We start from the raw sequence: 17,493 nt of genomic DNA, 5'->3' as shown, positions 1-17,493 counted from the left end.
GCCTGGTGGTTTACTGTCAATGCCTCAAAAGATAATTGTGCAATATAAATAGCGTACTTAGTCTGTAATATTTAAATCTTTAACAATGACTGCTGTTATGGGTGAGAAGTTTGCTTTAATCCCACAGATTCCGTAAATGTCTCAGCCATTCAAATATTTGAGTCCCTACTCTGTGCCAGACACCATGCTAAGCCCTGGGAGTATGACGGTTAGTTAGATACTCTCTACACCCTTCAGTGTTCCCAGTCTAGGAACTAAATACAAAGTAGGTGAGGTACGAGGCAGTGTGAGATGATGAAGACATGTGGGCTCCACAGACAGACAGCTCCAAGGTCAACTCCTTGTCTGCCACTCATGAGTTACATGTCCTTGGGCAAGACAGCGAGAATCTCTGTAGGCTTCATTTTCCCTTCCATTAAACAGAGGGAATCACACCTACTCAAAAGGGATGAGATAGGGTTAACCCAAGTGGGAGATTTAGATCACCCAGCGCAGTGCCTCACACCTGGAAAGCGCAAATATAATTTCTAGATCCCTAGTCTATTTGCTTTGCTTCAGGATACATCTTCCAGCCCATGTCTTCCAGGAAGCAACTTAATTGTTCTCAAACTTCCGAGTCAGGCCTAAAGCAAATATTTTTTGTTGTTGTTATAGAAGCTGCTATTCTTTACATGATAAATCACTTATTCTTTAAATTGAAATAAATCTAAATCTAAATAAATTTTGAGAATTTATTTATTCTCCAAATAAATCATTTATTCTCTAATGAGTACAAGGAATGTAAAGATTTGAGCACCAATCCTGCTAAAATATAAAAGATATCCCTAAAGAGGAGCACACTCCTTATAAATAGTCCATCATTATCATCATTTTATTAACTTTATTTATTCATACTCCATAACCATGAAACACACACACCTCCTTCCCCCTAATTCCATTCTCTGGTGTCCTGTAATATACTTTTCTGTCTCTGCAGATTGGCTATTTCTAGGGATCTCTTATAATTTACATCATGCAATATTTGTCCTTATGTGTCTTGCTTATTTCACTGAGTCTAAGCAAATATTTTAAGCACAGAAGAGTTTCCCAAGCAGGGACGTCCCAATAGCCTTTGAGAGAATTTGTATTGCTGGCTGTTGTCTGTTTTCCCAGCTGAACTGAATCCCACCTCCAGGTCCCATCAATGGCATTTTGGGAAGTAGCTTGATGCACTAGAGAAACCACAGGTTCAGGAGCTAGTCAGATGAGTTCCAGCCCTGGCCCTGCCTCTTGCCAGCTGTGGGAATTCAGGCATATTCTTTAAGGTCCCTGTGCCTCAATTTTCTTATTGCTAAAATGAGGATACAATTCTTACAGGCTGCCCTGAGGGTTTAAAGAGATGAAATCCCAAAGGGCTTATATCTTAGTAGGTGCTCAGTAGTTACGAGGGAAATGGGACAGACCTGGTGTATGGTGGAGGCCAGCTATTAGGTAACAGGAGCCATTAAACAGAAGCAGCCTGCCATGGCTGCCCCACAGTCCAACACTCAAGGATTTCAAGAGGACCGTAAACAACAGAAACTACTTTCCCCAATGATCCTGGCCAGTCCACTCAAGGACAGATGGCCCAGACTGACTTCTTTGTTAACTGCCAGTGAATAAATTTAAACCTCAACATTCACCATTCAAAACTCTGAATTGGCTTGGCTGGTTAATGCCAAGGCAAGAAGTAGACCCCAGGTTTCCCATTTCCCAGCCAGGTGCTGTTTCCCAGCCCTGGGAATGTGCACAGAGGAGCTCTTTTCTCCTCTGCAGTAAAGCCAACCTGTCAATGCACAACTTTGGTGAAGCTTAAGAATTGGAGCATCACAACCCTTTGTCGAATCCAACTGCATGGGAAGGTTCCTCTGCACCTTTTGTTTGGCCTGGGCTGCTTCTGGGCAGCATTCCCACAGGTGTTTGGAGAACTGACCTGGCTAAGAGGAACTGTGCCAAGGCCGACAGGATATTTCAGTGGGACTATGGCCAGCCCTTTCTTTTTCCAGTAATTTTCCGCATTGAATTTTTCCACAGCCTCTTTCCTCAGGGAATAGGAAGACATGGCCAAACATTCTCTCCAACACTGGATCAGGCTCTTGGTATTAATCTCTTGTTTGTAGGGTGTTTGATCAATTTCCTTGTACATGTTTATGGTTCGGACCTTTAAAAGAAGAGATTGAAAGGGGAAAATGAATCAGCAGACAGTTTCTTCCACCCACTGTCCTATTCACATGCTGCTCATCCTGTAAGGCCCATACTGAGTCTTCCTTACTCCTCGGTGAAGCCTCTCCCAATGCCCACCACATAACATCCTTCTCCTCCGCTTCTACCCCAGAGTCTATAAATGTGGTAGCACTAACTCATAGGCTCTCTACGCTGCTGTTGTATACACGCGACAGAAGGAATCCTTTTCTTGTATTTCTTATATAACTCTTAATGCAGTGCAAACAGATTGGGGACTCTTAATTCTATTTACATTTCTGAGTATCTGTTGAAAGGCAATCCTAAATTTAATTACCAGGCTATACGACTTGGCTTACTGAGATGCTGTAGAAAGACAAGACCACTCACTTCCAAAATGGAACATATGAAAGGCTGTTTAAGTATAACCAATATCCAGGATGAAGAACAAATGGAGAGATTCCATACCAGGATGTCTGAAACACTGAGTGGAATATTTCCTGCATGGCCAGAATTGGACACTAAGGTCCACAGCTGAGAACAAAAGGCAGCAAGGACCTCCCACTCTTCAGCTGAACAAATGCTCAGCAGTTTCAGCCAAACACCTCCCCCAGGTTGCTGGCAGGGGCCATTAAAAACAGACACTTTCTTTAACCCCCTAAAAAAATTCTCATACCAATATTAGAGGAAGACTGGGAATTAGTGACCTATAGCCATTTTGGGGAAGACCATGTCTTCTAACCTCTCCCCTAACATCTCTGGATATGAAGGGCGGTCTTCATGTGATTCTCCTCCCAAGTGCTTCCAAATGTGGAGGAACGTCAGGGAGAGAGGCTGCGGCAGGATGACCAGGAAGGGAAGGGCAAGGACTCCCTCTGCTCCTCAAGTTCAAGACAGGAAAAGAAGATGGCTCCTAGCTATAGCCAGAGACTCTAATGTTGGGAGAAGAGCAGGTAGCTAAGCTGGGGGCCGGGGCTTGCTAAGGAGTGCTGAGGCATGGGCATCGGAGGAATGCTGCAAATGCCAGCCGAGGGTCAGCTGGAGATTTCACTCATTCTCACGGCGGACTGTGTGCTTCTGGGAGAGCTGGCAGAAGTGGGGCTCACAGACAACACACTCGTGCCACGAGCCCACTGGGAGGAGTCACACAGGGAGATGCTGACTGTTCTCCCCAGTCCTCCTCCTCTTCCTCCCTGCCCCAACACCACAGCAGAAGGCACAGGGGAAGACGAGGGGGTGTGAGAGAGCACACCATGTCTCCCCACCCCAACTCCACTCCAGGGTCCTGGGGGGAAGGGGGGAAGGGGAGAGAAAAGAGAAAAGAGGAGAGCTTATTCATGAATGAAGCTGGGACTGAGAATGAGAGAACTGAAAGGAGACCAGACTAGTAACTGAAATGACTAAAACTTTATGACAGTGAACTGAGATTTGCTAAGGAAGCCCATTACTCAGGGGAATGAGGGGTCTGATAGAACTTGTTGGTCACACTTATAACCCCAACCAATGGAGACTTCTCACTAAACAGGGCAGAGTCCAGGATTTTGGAGGAGTCTGAGTAAGATCAGGGTCACTGAACTTGGGAAAATCATGTAGGCTCTCTGGATCTCAGATTCCTTGGCCTGAGTGACTCACAAGGGCCCTCAGACCTGAAATTCAGTGTCTTTGTATGTCAGTCTAATTTAGTGTTACCTTTTCAGGGGACAAACCACATTTGGCTGCAACTTCTGTGATACAGGATTCGGTGATCAGTCCGGCCTGAGGAAAGCCAAACCCACGAAAAGCCGTGTTGGATGGAAGGTTGGTTCTGCACGCCCGGGCCCAGCAGCGCAGGTTGGGAAACTTGTAAGCATTATCCATTTTCAGAACTCCCATTTCTAACACCTGGAGAAATCCAGAGACCTCAGTCCAAAACCAGGCCATAAATGGAAGCCCTACTCTACATCACATCAACCATGCTAAAATACACCCATGGCCCAAATTAAATGTATTTTTAATAAAATAATGTTTAAAGATTTGAACTATTTTTCCTTTGAAATCATTATCTATTTTCATTTCCATATTTTAGAGTTAATACATTTTATTCAGGTTTCAAATATTTCCAAAGCCTTCTTTGGAAAAAGTTCATAGCCCTAAGCATTGGGTGTTTAGAATGTAATGAATGAAATGTCCAAATGTTTTGGTCTAATGCAGTGGTTCTCAATATGGATGATTTTGTCCCCTCTCCTCCACACCCCACCCGGGGACATCTGGCAATGTCTGGAGACATTTTTGGTTGTTAAAACTATGGGGGTACCGGTGCTACTGGCATCTATTGGGTAGAGGCCAAAGATGCTGCTAAATACCCAACAATGCACAGGGCAGTTCCTCCCACCCCCAACAAAGAATTATCCAGTCCAGAATGTCAACAGGGCTCAGGCTGAGGAGCCTGGTCTCATGCACGCATATGGGAAAAGTGCTCTACGTATGGGACGTGTGGAGAGAAAACACACAGAGGCCGATTTGGCCAAGATCTCCAGGCTCACTCTGTGGGCACCAATAAGTGACACGGGGCTATCCCTACAATGATGGTCCCTTATGTTTTTAGAATTAAATATTATTCAACTATTAAACATTCTTCAATTAAATCATTTTACGCAATACCCTTTCTCGAATGTGAACTTGTTCCTTCAAACAATTACCAGCACTGACTCGTCCAGGGTGGAGCCACCATTGCTATATTGCTCCATATCCAGGGCCAGGACTCTGCCGTCGTTCATGAATCCAACCTGGGGGAGGAGAGGCGGACTTTGATAATGGCACCGGAGGCTGTCATGTGTGAGCCTTCCACAGGTTACCCCTGATCTCAATCCAAGAAAGCCCACGTTAAAAGTAGAACATGTGATTTATGCTGCATCCAATCTCTCTAGCACCACTGTCTCCTTCCAAACATTGACAGCTTCCCTTCCCTTTAAAAAAGAAAGGAAAGAAAAGGTATGAAAGTAAAACAAATCAACAAAAACACTCCTATTTAATTCATCACTGCTATTAAATCAATTTTATCCTCTCCTAAAGCAAATCAACTGCATCATTTTGTGACCTCTCATTCTTGCCATAACTCCTTGAATTCTGGCTTCCATCTTCACATTTCTACCAAAACCTCCTCTCCTAAAGCCACTGTCATCTCCTAATCTCCAAATCTGGTGACCTGCTCCTGATGCACTCTGCAGGCTTTACTTAGACAGCCAATTCAATCAGAACTCTCAGTGGCATTTGGTGTTGCTGGAGGTCTTTGAAGTAAATTGCATCCCTGCTTTCAAAATGTACCCAATATCTCTGTTTATTTTCTGCACTCTGCTTCTGGATGTCTTCTGTAATAATCTGGAGTACTGGTCCAAGGCACAGCCTCTGAAGTCCAATTAACTAGCCCCTTAACTAGCTCGTGTAGGAAAGCTAAGCTCTTTGACCATCTATAAAATGGAAATAAATAAGATAATGCATGGAAAGTTATACACAAGTGACTGAAACATAGTGAGTAATCTAAATATAAATTAATATTACAATGATAAATATTAATATCATTTCTTGTCTTTACATACTCTCTCTCCATCAGAAAATAATACATTTTCACAGGATTAATTGCCTCCATGCTGATGGCTTCTATGACTATAACCCAGCTCTTTCAAGAAGTCCCAAATTGGTGAAGGACATTTCTACTTAAATGTCCTGTCATCACTTCTGCCCCACAATACTTACACAAACAAGCTCATCCTTGTCCCTCCCATTGGTTATTCCCTCCAACTTGTCGCTCTGCTAGAAAATTGCAGGTCATGTTTGTGTATTTTATTCTCCATTGTATGATACAAAGATACAATGATACAAAGATACAAAAGATACAAAAGATTTCCAGTTTATCACCAAATCTTATTTTACTCCATAATGGCTCTTGGACTCATTCTTTCTACTACATCTCACTATCTTGGCCCAGACCCCAACCCCAGCTACTTCATGTCTGAATGCAGGGGCTGCCTCCTGGTGGTCTTGTGCCTCCAGGCCCTCTCCTCCACAGGCCACCCTGCCCAGTGCTGCCACACTACCCTCCCCAAAGCACGCCTGTTTAGTTGTGACACTTACTGTTCAAGGATCGATTCAGTCTCACACCTTATAAGATCAAGTTTAAACTCCCCATCTGGAACCCTAGGCCTACTTCAGTCTGGCAGGACCTAACCCAACCAATTTTACTTTTCACTACTCTTCTAGGCACTCTGTGTTCTAATTCCCCCTCCTCTCCCATCCTGTCCCTATCAAATATGCCACATTCATTCCACCTCTGCACATTCGCTCTTACAATTCCCACCACTTGAACAGAAGGCTGAATGATGCCCCTAAAGCTATTAGGTCCGAATCTCTGGACCTATAAATGTTCCCTTATAGGCAAAACTTTACCTATGAGGAAGCTCAATAAGACTATGTGTGGATCTCTCAGCAGAAACCATGGAGGCAAGAAGGAAGTGGTGTGATATATTTAAGACACTGAAAGAGAAAAACCTCCAACCAAGAATCCTATATCCAGCAAGGCTGTCCTTCAAATAAGAGGGAGAGCTCAAAATATTTTCTGACAGACAGTGAGAGACTTTGTGAACAAGACACCTGCCCTACAGGAATTACTAAAGGGAGCACTGCAGAGTGACAAGAGAAGGGAGTGTGTGGTTCAGAATACAATTTTGGGAGATGGCAGCACAACAATGTAAGTACACTGAACAAAGATAGCTATGTATACGGTTGAGAGAGGAAGGTTGGGAGCATGTGAGACACCAGAAGAAAGGAGGAAAGATAAAGAATGGGACTGTGTAACTTGGTGAAATCTAGAGTGTTCAGCAGTTGTGATAAAATGTACAAATATGTTCTTTTACGAGGGCAACAAGAAAATGTCAACCTTGCAAGGTGTTAAAAATGGGGAGGCATTGAGGGAGGGATGCAATCAATGTAAACTAGAGATTGCAACATACAGAATCATTGTATTATGCTTCCTTTAATGTAACAAAGGCAATATACCAAGGTAAATGCAGATAAGAAGGGGGGATATGGGAGGCATGATAGACACTTGACATTGGTGTTGTCTGACTCTGTACTCTACTTTAAGATTACTTTTCCTTTTGCTACTTCCTAGCTGTCATTTTTTTCCTCTTTCTTTTCCCTCTCTACCTTCTTTGATGCTCCCTCTTGCCTTGTGGAAGAAATGTAGATGTCCTTATATAGATAGTGGTGAAGGTGGTGAACACATAAATATGTGATCATACAGAGAACCATCGATTATTTACTTAGGATGGAATGTATGGAGTGTGAACAAAATAATCTTTAAAAAAAATGGACTGATGTCAAAACCTCGAGGGCAATATACTCAGTGAAATAAGTCAGACACATATGGACAAATATTGCAGGGTCTCACTGATAAGAACTAATTATAATATGTAAACTCATAGATATGAAATATAAGGTACCAAGATATAGGATGAGGCTTAAGAATGGGGAGTGGTTGCTTAGTATGAGAAGAATGTTCAACTAGGATGAACTTAAATGTTTGGAAATGAACAGACATGTCAGTAGCAAGATGTGAGAATAACAGCGCTGAATGGCATGTGAATGAGGTGGAAATGGGAAGCTCAGAGTCATATATGTCACCAGAAGGAAAGTTGGAGGTCAAAAGATGGGAATGTATAAAACTGAATCCTAAGGTGGGCAATATCCATGATTAACTGTACAAATATTAGAAAACTCTTCCATGAACCAGAACAAATATATGACAATACAACTAGAAGTTAACAATAGAGGGACATATAGGGAAGAAATATATACATATTGTAAACTATATACTACAGTTTGTAGTATTTCAACATTCTTTCATAAACAGTAACAAATGTACTATACCAACACTACGAGTCAGTAATTGAGGGGGGTTGGTTAGGGACACAGGAGGATTTGAGTTTCCTTTTCCTCCCCCCCCCCCCATCTTTCACTTTATTTCTTGCCTGGAGTAATGAAAAGGTTCTAAAAATTGAACAAAAATTAAGTGTGGTGATGGATGCACAGCTGTAAGAAGGTACCAGGGGCAACTCATTGTACACTTTGGATCTTTGGATAATTGTATGGTATCTGAACAATCCCAATAAAAATTAAAAAAAAACAAACAACAACAAAAAACTTTACCTATGTCATTAAGTTAAAGATCTTGAGATGGGGAAGATTATCCTGGATTATCCAGGTGGGCCCTAAATGCAATCTCAAGTATCTTTATAAAAGGGAGGCGGAGAAACATTCGACTACAGACACGAGGAGAAGGCAAGATGACCACAGAGGCAAAGATTGGAGTGAGATGGCCACAAACTAAAGAAAGCCAGCAGCCATCAGGAGCTGGAAGAAGCAAGGAATGGATTCTCCCCTAGAGCCTCCAGAACCGAGAGAGAATAAATTTCTGTTGTTTTAAGCCACCAAATTTGAGGCAATTTGTTACAGCAGCCACAGGATACTAAAACAGCCTGGTATGCCTTCTTTCTGCCCACCCATTCTTGAAGGCCCATTTATGTTTCACCTTCTCTAAGAAGTTTCCTGTACATAATCCAACTCACACCCTCTCTCTCCACAGAGCTTTACTATGTATGTCTCACCTTTTGACTTGAGATAAGTATGTTTGCATTGTTTTTTTAATGACTTCATATGTGAAAATCTTATTTACCCAATAGAATTCTAAATTCCTTCTCAGCAAAATTTGCTTTAAAGATCTTTGTTGATCTAAATCAAACTTAAAACATAGCTTAGGGTGAATGTGATTTAAAATAGATACATCCATTATCTTCTAAAAATATGTATTTCGGTGTACCGGTTGTAGCAAGGATAATGCTATGCATTCAACAAACCCTGTTGTATTTCAGCCGGGCACAAAGGAAGACTGTATTTCCCAGCCTTCCTTGTAGTTAGGTGGCAGAGCTCTGGCCAGTGAAGTGTGGGTAGAAGTGAGGTCCAGCACTTTCAGGTCTGGTGCCTAAAACATCTCCCACCAGGGCCTCCATATTCTCTCTCTTACTGTGTCTCCTGCCCTCTGCACAAGATCCAGTGGAGGATTCAGAGGTCCTAAGGTAGTGCTGTCCGATAAAACTTCTATGGAAATGGGAATGTTCCATCCAACATGACAGCCACTAGCCACTAGCAATTAAAATACAGCTGACATAACTGAGGAACTGATTTTAAGGTTTATTTAATGTATTTAATTTAAAATTAAATAGCCATATGTGTCAAGTGTCTACCGTGTCAGACGGTGCAGTCCGAGCAGATGGTAGCACCACTAGATGGAGAAAGCTTGAGTCCCCGGATGATCTCGTGGAGCAGCGTCCTCCACTCTTCCTCCCCACTGACTACACTGGGCAGTTACTTGAGCAAGAAACAGCACAATAAGGGTTTAAGTCCCTGAGAGTTTGGGGTTGTTTGTTAGAGCAGTTAGCCCCACCCTGACAAACAAACTAGTAAAATAATTTCTTATAAAGCAAAAGAATAATTACTTTCTACTATGGAAATTTTTCTAGGAATTTCTGGTACATGGTCTTACAAAAGTACACCCTTGATATACTGAAAAATGAGGAATTGCAATTCCTGTTATTGGAGTTATGAATCTTATATTTAACTTGTTTCTATGTGGAAATAAGTAGATTATCAGAACTACTTTCATGGATGTATATACTCACATGTTTTCCAGTTATACACAAACTGACTTCTTTGAGCAAAGCAGAAATGCTGCACTGAACCAGTGCAAACAATCAGCACCAGAAATAGAAGTACAGCGTGTTGATTGGCTAATTGCTATTCCCCACTAGAGAAGAGCCGAAACATTTTGCTGTGCTGTACTGTGCATCTACAGATTGTTATATTAACAGTGAAAATCCTTTTTTTCTTCTTCTACTCACTTTGTACTTTCCAAGGTAAGGGTGGCGGCCTGCAGTTATTAAAATGTCTTCTCCTCGTTCCAGAATGCAGCGGACTGCACGGCCCTGTCTAAATGGAAAAAAGTAAGAGAGGTAAACTCTACCAGTAGGTAATATCTGGGTTGACATGTCTTAGTGAAGCGTGAGACCCATCTGCACACGCTACACAACGGAGTGGCTCCCGCCCCCAGGCTGTGTGATCTCAGCCTACGGGGGAGCCTCCCCTCCTTTGGGTCAGGGCACCTCATCTGGCACTTCCTGCATGTGGGAAGGAGGCTCTTGGGTGCCAGAGGCCCCAGCTACTGCTTTGGGCTCTTTTCCACTGTGATAGCGACCCCTGTTTTAGGCAAACGTCAGAGTTCACGTTATAGATTGGTTCAGAATGGAGGAACTCAGGTATTGTATGATTGCCAAGTGCTCCCTGATAGGACAGGCCCGGAGTCACGAACTTTTTGCTTCCTGGAAAAGAAAAACTGGTCTATATTACTCAGCAAAAAATTAAGCCTGCTCAAAGACAGTTTCCTATGGAATATTTTGAGATCCTTGGAGGAAAATGGCAATATAAATAAATAATGCTTCAAAAAGCAAAAGCTCCATTTAAATCAGGAAACATACGTATATGCATTTGTATATATATTTACACTCATATATGTATTTAAAAGGTCAGTTCAGCAGGTGCTAAAAACAAGTAACACCCCACTCATTCAGATATTATTTCTTTGAACTCTGCAGGCACCAAATATTTTTACTGTGGTTTTCATTCTTTTCAGTAATTGATTCGTTTAAAAAAAATTTTTTTTTAGAAATTGATTCTTATTTTGGTTCTTATAGTAGGTAGCCCATCAATATAAGACAAAGAAGTTCTAATAAGCTGGCAGCTTGTTTGTGTATTTGTATATTACATGTGATTTCAAATAACTTTGACCGAGAGTCTTCCTAACATAGAGAATTTTCAGTGTCCATTCATTTCCTTTTTAGTGTATCTAGCAGTTTTCTCCACTTACTTGTGAGCGGCAAATGCAGTGACGGCTGCCATGATGCTGGTTTTGCTGATCTTCCCCCCAAAGGCCCCACCGACTCGCCTCACGTGGCACATGATCTTGTTAGCCGGGATCTTCAAGGTCAAGGCAACTGCTTGCTGTGAATGTTAACCGTTCTCATTAATCTGACCCACCTTTGCAAGGACTTAATTGTGACTGTCAATCACATCCACAGCCTTAAGCAAAAGAAACTGTCCCCTGAAACAGGAGTGGGATGGCCATTACACATTCTGATTCCACAATGTTGTGCATGATACACAAACTGTGTGGTTATGCAAATGACAGGAACCTCCGCCTGCATCCCCTGCTGATCTCAGTGGTATTTGGTTATAATGACATCACCACAACTAGTAGGTATGCCTTCTAATACCAACGAGATAGTTATACTACTAATTTTCTTTCTTTTTTTCCCATGAACCACAGCTAAAGTATCCTTTTCACACGAATCCCTAGGGATAGGGTTCCTGAAGCGGAGAGATTCTGTGGCCTTTTCAAGTTTCTCTCAGACTGGGGCTTTTTCCTTCATCCCTACTGTTTCCACTGGAAAATAAGCACTGTCCTTGCACCTCCCAGTTGGATTAATGCTAACATGGGCCACTTGGTCTTTCCTGGATGCAGGGCTCTCTCTTCCTGGTCTTAGAGGCCCACCTAGTCTTAACAACTCATCTTTACAGTCGGAAGCATAAGAGGAAGTGACAGGCCAAGGTCACATAGAGGACCAGGAGCAGCACAGGACCAGAATGGAGTTCGTTTAACCCTTCTAAATGTTCCACCTTCTAAGGGGCGCTGCTCTCTACATTCCCACATTCTCACTTGCTCTGGTAATAATACTGGATCCTTATGACCTCCTGAATCAAGACCCTGCTGCCTTGGTCCCCTCACGTTCCCCCTGATGATTAAACCTCCCCTAAATGCACCCTCCACTCCAGCTTAGGCAGTCTTCATTATTTATTACATGCATGCTTTATTACATGCATGCTACCTGGTATGCAGGACACAGGAAATAAGTGTTTGCAGAAGGCACTCACACAAATGAAAGAATGAATGACGGCCTTGATCGTGCTGGGGCATTGCCTGGAAATGGCCCCTCTTCTCCTTGCTACCTAGGCAAACCTCACTTTGACAATAAATTCCAACTTCAGGCTTTTTCTTCCTGGGACTTCCTGGATAATTCTAGCCCTCAGCAAATGCTCTTTTCTCTTAATTCCTCCATCTGTGTAGATTCTAATTTAGATGACTTTACATCTCCCTGCACCCTATCCACTACTACTTCCTAACAGCTTCAGGTGCATTAGGCACTGTAAGCTTTGGAGGGTAAGACTCCCTCTTTTTCCCTTGGTATCCCTAATAGTGCCAAGAACAGAGCAAAACAGAACTGTTGCTTCTATAATAGGTTTTAAAGTTACAGATCCACAAACAAAAGGCCCCTATTTTAAAAATACTCTCTTAAAAGCTTTGAATAGGTATGGCTCTTATAGTCAAATGGGTATGGCTATTAGGACCCCATACTCTTTCAGTTTCCAGAATGATATTCTGTCTCTAATTGCTCTCAGTGTATTTTGCTGGCAGACATCATCCAGCCTCTCACAATGGCCCCAAGTTACCTGTATGAGTTTAGGAAACTGCGAGGACACGTAGAGATCCATTTCTTGATCCTCTCCTTTGGGAACTGCAAGCATGCTTTGGGTTTCCATATAAAAGTGTTCTTGACCTCCCACATGTATCTCCCCTGTTAAAGCAAAATTCACCAGAGTCAAGGAGGCAAACAGATGGAACAGGTAGCACCCTGCGGCTTTTCTCCCACTGTACAGGAATTCCACCGATAGTGCTTCTGCTGGGGCAGCAGGCTGCACAGTGAAGGGCCATGATCAGCAATGTTTATCCTTCGCTAGACCGCAGATTTGAAGTGACTTCTGTTGGGAATCTGCTGAGTGCTACACAGAGGGCCATGGAGCCCGAGGGAAAGGTACGCTTCTTTCTAGTGTGAAAATAGTATGGCAAGGGGACTTCCACTTCCAGGACGAGATGGAATTGATGCACTTCCCCCTACTCCTCCTACTCAATACAGATAAAAACCTGGACATTATATACACAGCAAACATAAGAGTACTCTTCAGGGGGAGAGAGGGCAGATTGGCTAAGGACCTTTGGACCCGAGGAAAGACACAGCAGTGAGTTCACTGTGTTCTTGTTTCTGTTTCACATATCCCATACCTGGTGCTGGAGAAGCTGGCAACCCAAAAACAGCAACAGACACAGACAAAAAAAAAAAAAAAGTCCTAAGACAAGCTTTCTCTCTCTAGCTAAAGGACCAACAAAGGAGAAGTCCAACAAGACAGAAAACTTTTAGACGATAACTGCTCTACTTGAGTCAAACCACAGAAAGAAACTGTAGCCCTAATCGTACCCAAACCAGCAAAGGTCAAGTGGGGAGCCTAGACTTCCACACTCACCAGACGGCAACATGGCACCCCCAACACTCCTCCAGGGTGGTGTCAGTGGGGACCATGTGGGGCGCTGGACTTCCATCCCCAGTCTGTGGAACAAGGTGCCCTTTTTCCTCCCCACTGGGGAGCCTGGACTTCATCCCCACCTGGAAGTAACAAGGTAGAACCCCGCTTTTCCTTACCAGCACAGTGTGAGAGGAGGCCTGGTAAAAACAGAGTAAATAAGATCCATATTTACAATACCCAAAATGTCTAGAGTCCAATTGGAAATCATTCATTATACCAAGAACCAGGAAAATCTCAACTTGAATGAGAAAAGACAATCAACATATGAGATGACACACTGAGATGACACAGATGTCACAATTATCTGAGAAGGAATTTAAAGGAACCATCATAAAAATACTTCAAAGAGCAATTACACGTACACTTGAAGCAGATGAAAAGAGTCTCATAAAGAAAAAGAAGATATTAAAAAAAGTGAAATAAAAATTTTATAACAGAAATATACAATAACAAAAATTTATAAACTCAACAGACAGACTCAATAACAGAATGGAGAGGACAGAGAAAAGAATCAGGGAACAATAAAGAAGACAGAACAATGGAAAACAGACTCAGTCTAGGAGCCTGTGAAACTGTAAATAAAAGATCTAACACTGTGTCATCAGAGTCGTAGAAGAGGAAGAAAGAGGGTTGAAAAAGTATTAGAAGAAATGCTGGCTAAAAATTCCCCCAATTTGGCAAAAGACATAAATAAAATAGAATCCAAACAGCTGAGTAAGCCCTAACCAAAGAAAACTATGCCAATACACATCAGAGTCAAATTATGGAAAACTAAAATCAAAGAAAATAAATTGAAAACACTGAGAAAGAAACACCATTTTATCTATAAGGGAAAAGCAATTCGAATTACAGTAGATTTCTCATCAGAAACCATGGAAACCAGAAGGAAGTGCTGAAATAGAAAAACTATCAACTCAGAATTCTATATCCAGTGAAAATATCCTTCACGAATGAAAGAGAAATCATAACATTTTCAGACGAAAGAGAGCTAAGAAAATTTGTCTTCAGCAGATCTACCTGAAAAGAATGGCTGGAGGAAGTTCTTGAAACAGAAAGGAAATGGTAAAAGAAGTAATCTTGTTTCAAGTGTGTATGTTAAAACATTTTGATGATAGGGAGGAAGACAGGATGAAAAAAATAAAAATATGAGTAAATACAACAGATATTCCTTTTCTTGGGTATTCTAAATTGTATTTGATGGTGGAAACAAAAATTATAACATTGCATCCTATTGCTCTCTCCGTATGTAGAGGAAATATTTCAGATAATTTTATAATAGGCGTGGGAGAGTAAAGGGACATAAAAAAGAGGTAAGTTTTCTACACTTCACTGGAACTGGTAAAACATTGACACCAGACTGTTAAGTTACATATGTATTTGTATGTATATGTATATGTGTGTATATACATACACACACACATAGTGTATATAATATATAATGCAATACCTAGAGCTACCACCAAAAAATCTATACAAAGAGATAACCTTAAAAACACTATAGATAGACTCCTAGTCACATGTTTGAATAATCAGGAATCTCTTTCAACATGGCCCAGAACAACTCTGCAAACAAGATGATCACTACACATCGAAAGGGCAGTTGTACCAAATTCACAGCAGATCAGTTGAAAATTCTCATTGACACTTTCAGTCGAAAACCTTACCCAGCTTATGTTACCAAACAAAAACTTGCTTTAGAAATTAACACTGAAAGGTCTAGAATCCAGATTTGGTTTCAGAATCGAAGAGCTTGATATTCCTTCCAGAGAACAGAACCCAAGCAGCCCTTAGAATCAACCCAAGTCCACAGGCAAGATGTCCCTGCAGAAATTCAAGATAAAGAAGCCAGACGGTGCCGTCCCTCCCACACCTGTTTTCAACAGTGCAATCTCATCAAGGCATTCAAGAACAACCCTTACCCTGGGATTGATTCCAGAGAAAAACTTGCTAAAGAAACTGGGTTTTCACAGTCAAGAGTGCAAATTTGGTTGTTATTTTTTTTTTTTTTGAGATTTTAGTAGCATTTTTATTGAGGTATAATTTAAATACAACAGTATGCAGAGATTTTAAATGTTCAGTTCCATGAGTTTTGACAAATGTGTACATTCATATAACCACCACACCAACCAAAATGTAGAACATTTCATAACCCCCAAAAATCCTTTTGTGCGATTCTTTCTCATCAATCCCATCCTGCAAGAAGGGACCACTGATCCGATTTCTATCCCCATAGATCACTTGTGCACGCTTCTAAACTTCACGTGAATGGAATCATTCAGTATATACTCTTTTTTGTTTGCTTTCTTCGCTCAACATGGTGTTTTAGAGATTCACGTATAGTGCTGTGAGAAATAGGTAGCTGGTTTCTTTCTATTGCTGAGTAGTATTCCAGTTTAAAAATAAATCAAAATTGTTTATCCATGGACTTTGGGGCTGATAACAGTTTTTGTCTCTGATAAATAAAGCAGATGTGAATATTCTTTTGTACAAATCTTTCTGAAGACATTTGTTTTTTTTTTGTTTTTTTTTTTCCTTTTTAATTTTTATTGGGATTGTTCAGATACCATACAATTATCCATAGATCCAAAGTGTACAATCACTTGCCCCCAGGTACCCTCATACAGCTGTGCATCCATCACCACACTTAATTTGTGTTCAATTTTTAGAAACTTTTCATTACTCTGGACAAGAAATAGAGTGAAAGATGAAAAAAGAAAAAAAGAAAAGGAAACTCTAATTATCCCCTATCCCTAACCAACCCCCCTCAATTGTTGACTCATAGTGTTGGTATAGTACATTTGTTACTGTTTATGAAAAAATGTTGAAATACTACTAACTGTAGTATATAGTTTGCAATAGGTATATATTTCTCCCTATATGCCCCTCTATTATTAACTTCTAATGGTATTGTCATACATTTGTTCTGGTTCATGGAAGCGATTTCTAGTATTTGTACAGTTGATCATGGACATTACCCACCATAGGATTCAGTTTTATACATTCCCATCTTTTGATCTCCAACTTTCCTTCTGGTGACATATATGACTCTGAGCTTCCCCTTTCCACCTCATTCACACACCATTGGGCACTGTTAGTTATTCTCACATCTTGCTACTGACATGTCTGTTCATTTCTAAACATTTAAGTTCATTCTAGTTGAACATTCTGCTCATACTAAGCAACTGCTCCCCATTCTTAAGCCTCGTCCTGTATCTTGGTATCTTATATTTCATGTCTATGAGTTTACATATTATAATCAGTTCCTATCAGTGAGACCCTGCAATAATTGTCCTTATGTGTCTGGCTTATTTCACTCAGTATATTGCCCTTGAGGTTTTGTCATCAACCCATTTTGTTTTTATTTGGTTTTGTTCACTCACCATACATTCCATCCTAAGTAAATAATCGATGGTTCTCTGTATGGTCATATATTTATGTGTTCACCACCTTCACCACTATCTATATAAGGGCATCTACATTTCTTCCACAAGGCAGGAGGGAGAGTCAAAGAAGGTAGAGAGGCAAAAGAAAGAGGAAAAAAAATGACAGCTAGGGAGCAGAAAAAGGAAAAATAACCTTAAATCAAAGTAGAGTAAAGAATCAGACAATACCACCAATGTCAATTGTCTAACATGCCTCCCCATGCCCCCTCTTATCTGCATTTACCTTGGTATATCACTTTTGTTACATTAAAGGAAGCATAATATAATGCTTCTATTAGTTACAGTCTCTAGTTTATGTTGATTGCATCCCTCCCCCAATGCCTCCCCATTTTTAATACCTTGCAAGTTT

General features: G+C 41.2%; 1 protein-coding gene across 1 annotated transcript in view; it reads right to left on the bottom strand.

Annotated features, from left to right (window-relative positions):
- The window catches only part of LOC119543922 (aldehyde oxidase-like), an 87,579-nt gene that overhangs the window by 21,575 nt on the left and 48,511 nt on the right, over nucleotides 1–17,493 (bottom strand). Inside the window, exons 21-26 of the mRNA XM_037848812.1 lie at nucleotides 12,793–12,917; nucleotides 11,153–11,286; nucleotides 10,131–10,218; nucleotides 4,878–4,964; nucleotides 3,889–4,080; nucleotides 1,952–2,179 (exon numbers count right to left, since the gene is read on the bottom strand). Coding sequence (XP_037704740.1) covers nucleotides 1,952–2,179; nucleotides 3,889–4,080; nucleotides 4,878–4,964; nucleotides 10,131–10,218; nucleotides 11,153–11,286; nucleotides 12,793–12,917 — 854 coding nt within the window. The remainder of the gene's footprint in view (nucleotides 1–1,951; nucleotides 2,180–3,888; nucleotides 4,081–4,877; nucleotides 4,965–10,130; nucleotides 10,219–11,152; nucleotides 11,287–12,792; nucleotides 12,918–17,493) is intronic.

This window comes from Choloepus didactylus, chromosome 9 (genome assembly GCF_015220235.1).
Source record: "Choloepus didactylus isolate mChoDid1 chromosome 9, mChoDid1.pri, whole genome shotgun sequence".
Lineage (NCBI taxonomy): Eukaryota > Metazoa > Chordata > Mammalia > Pilosa > Megalonychidae > Choloepus > Choloepus didactylus.
Note: the sequence above shows the minus strand (reverse complement) of the source record. Positions and strands in the feature narration are given on the sequence as shown.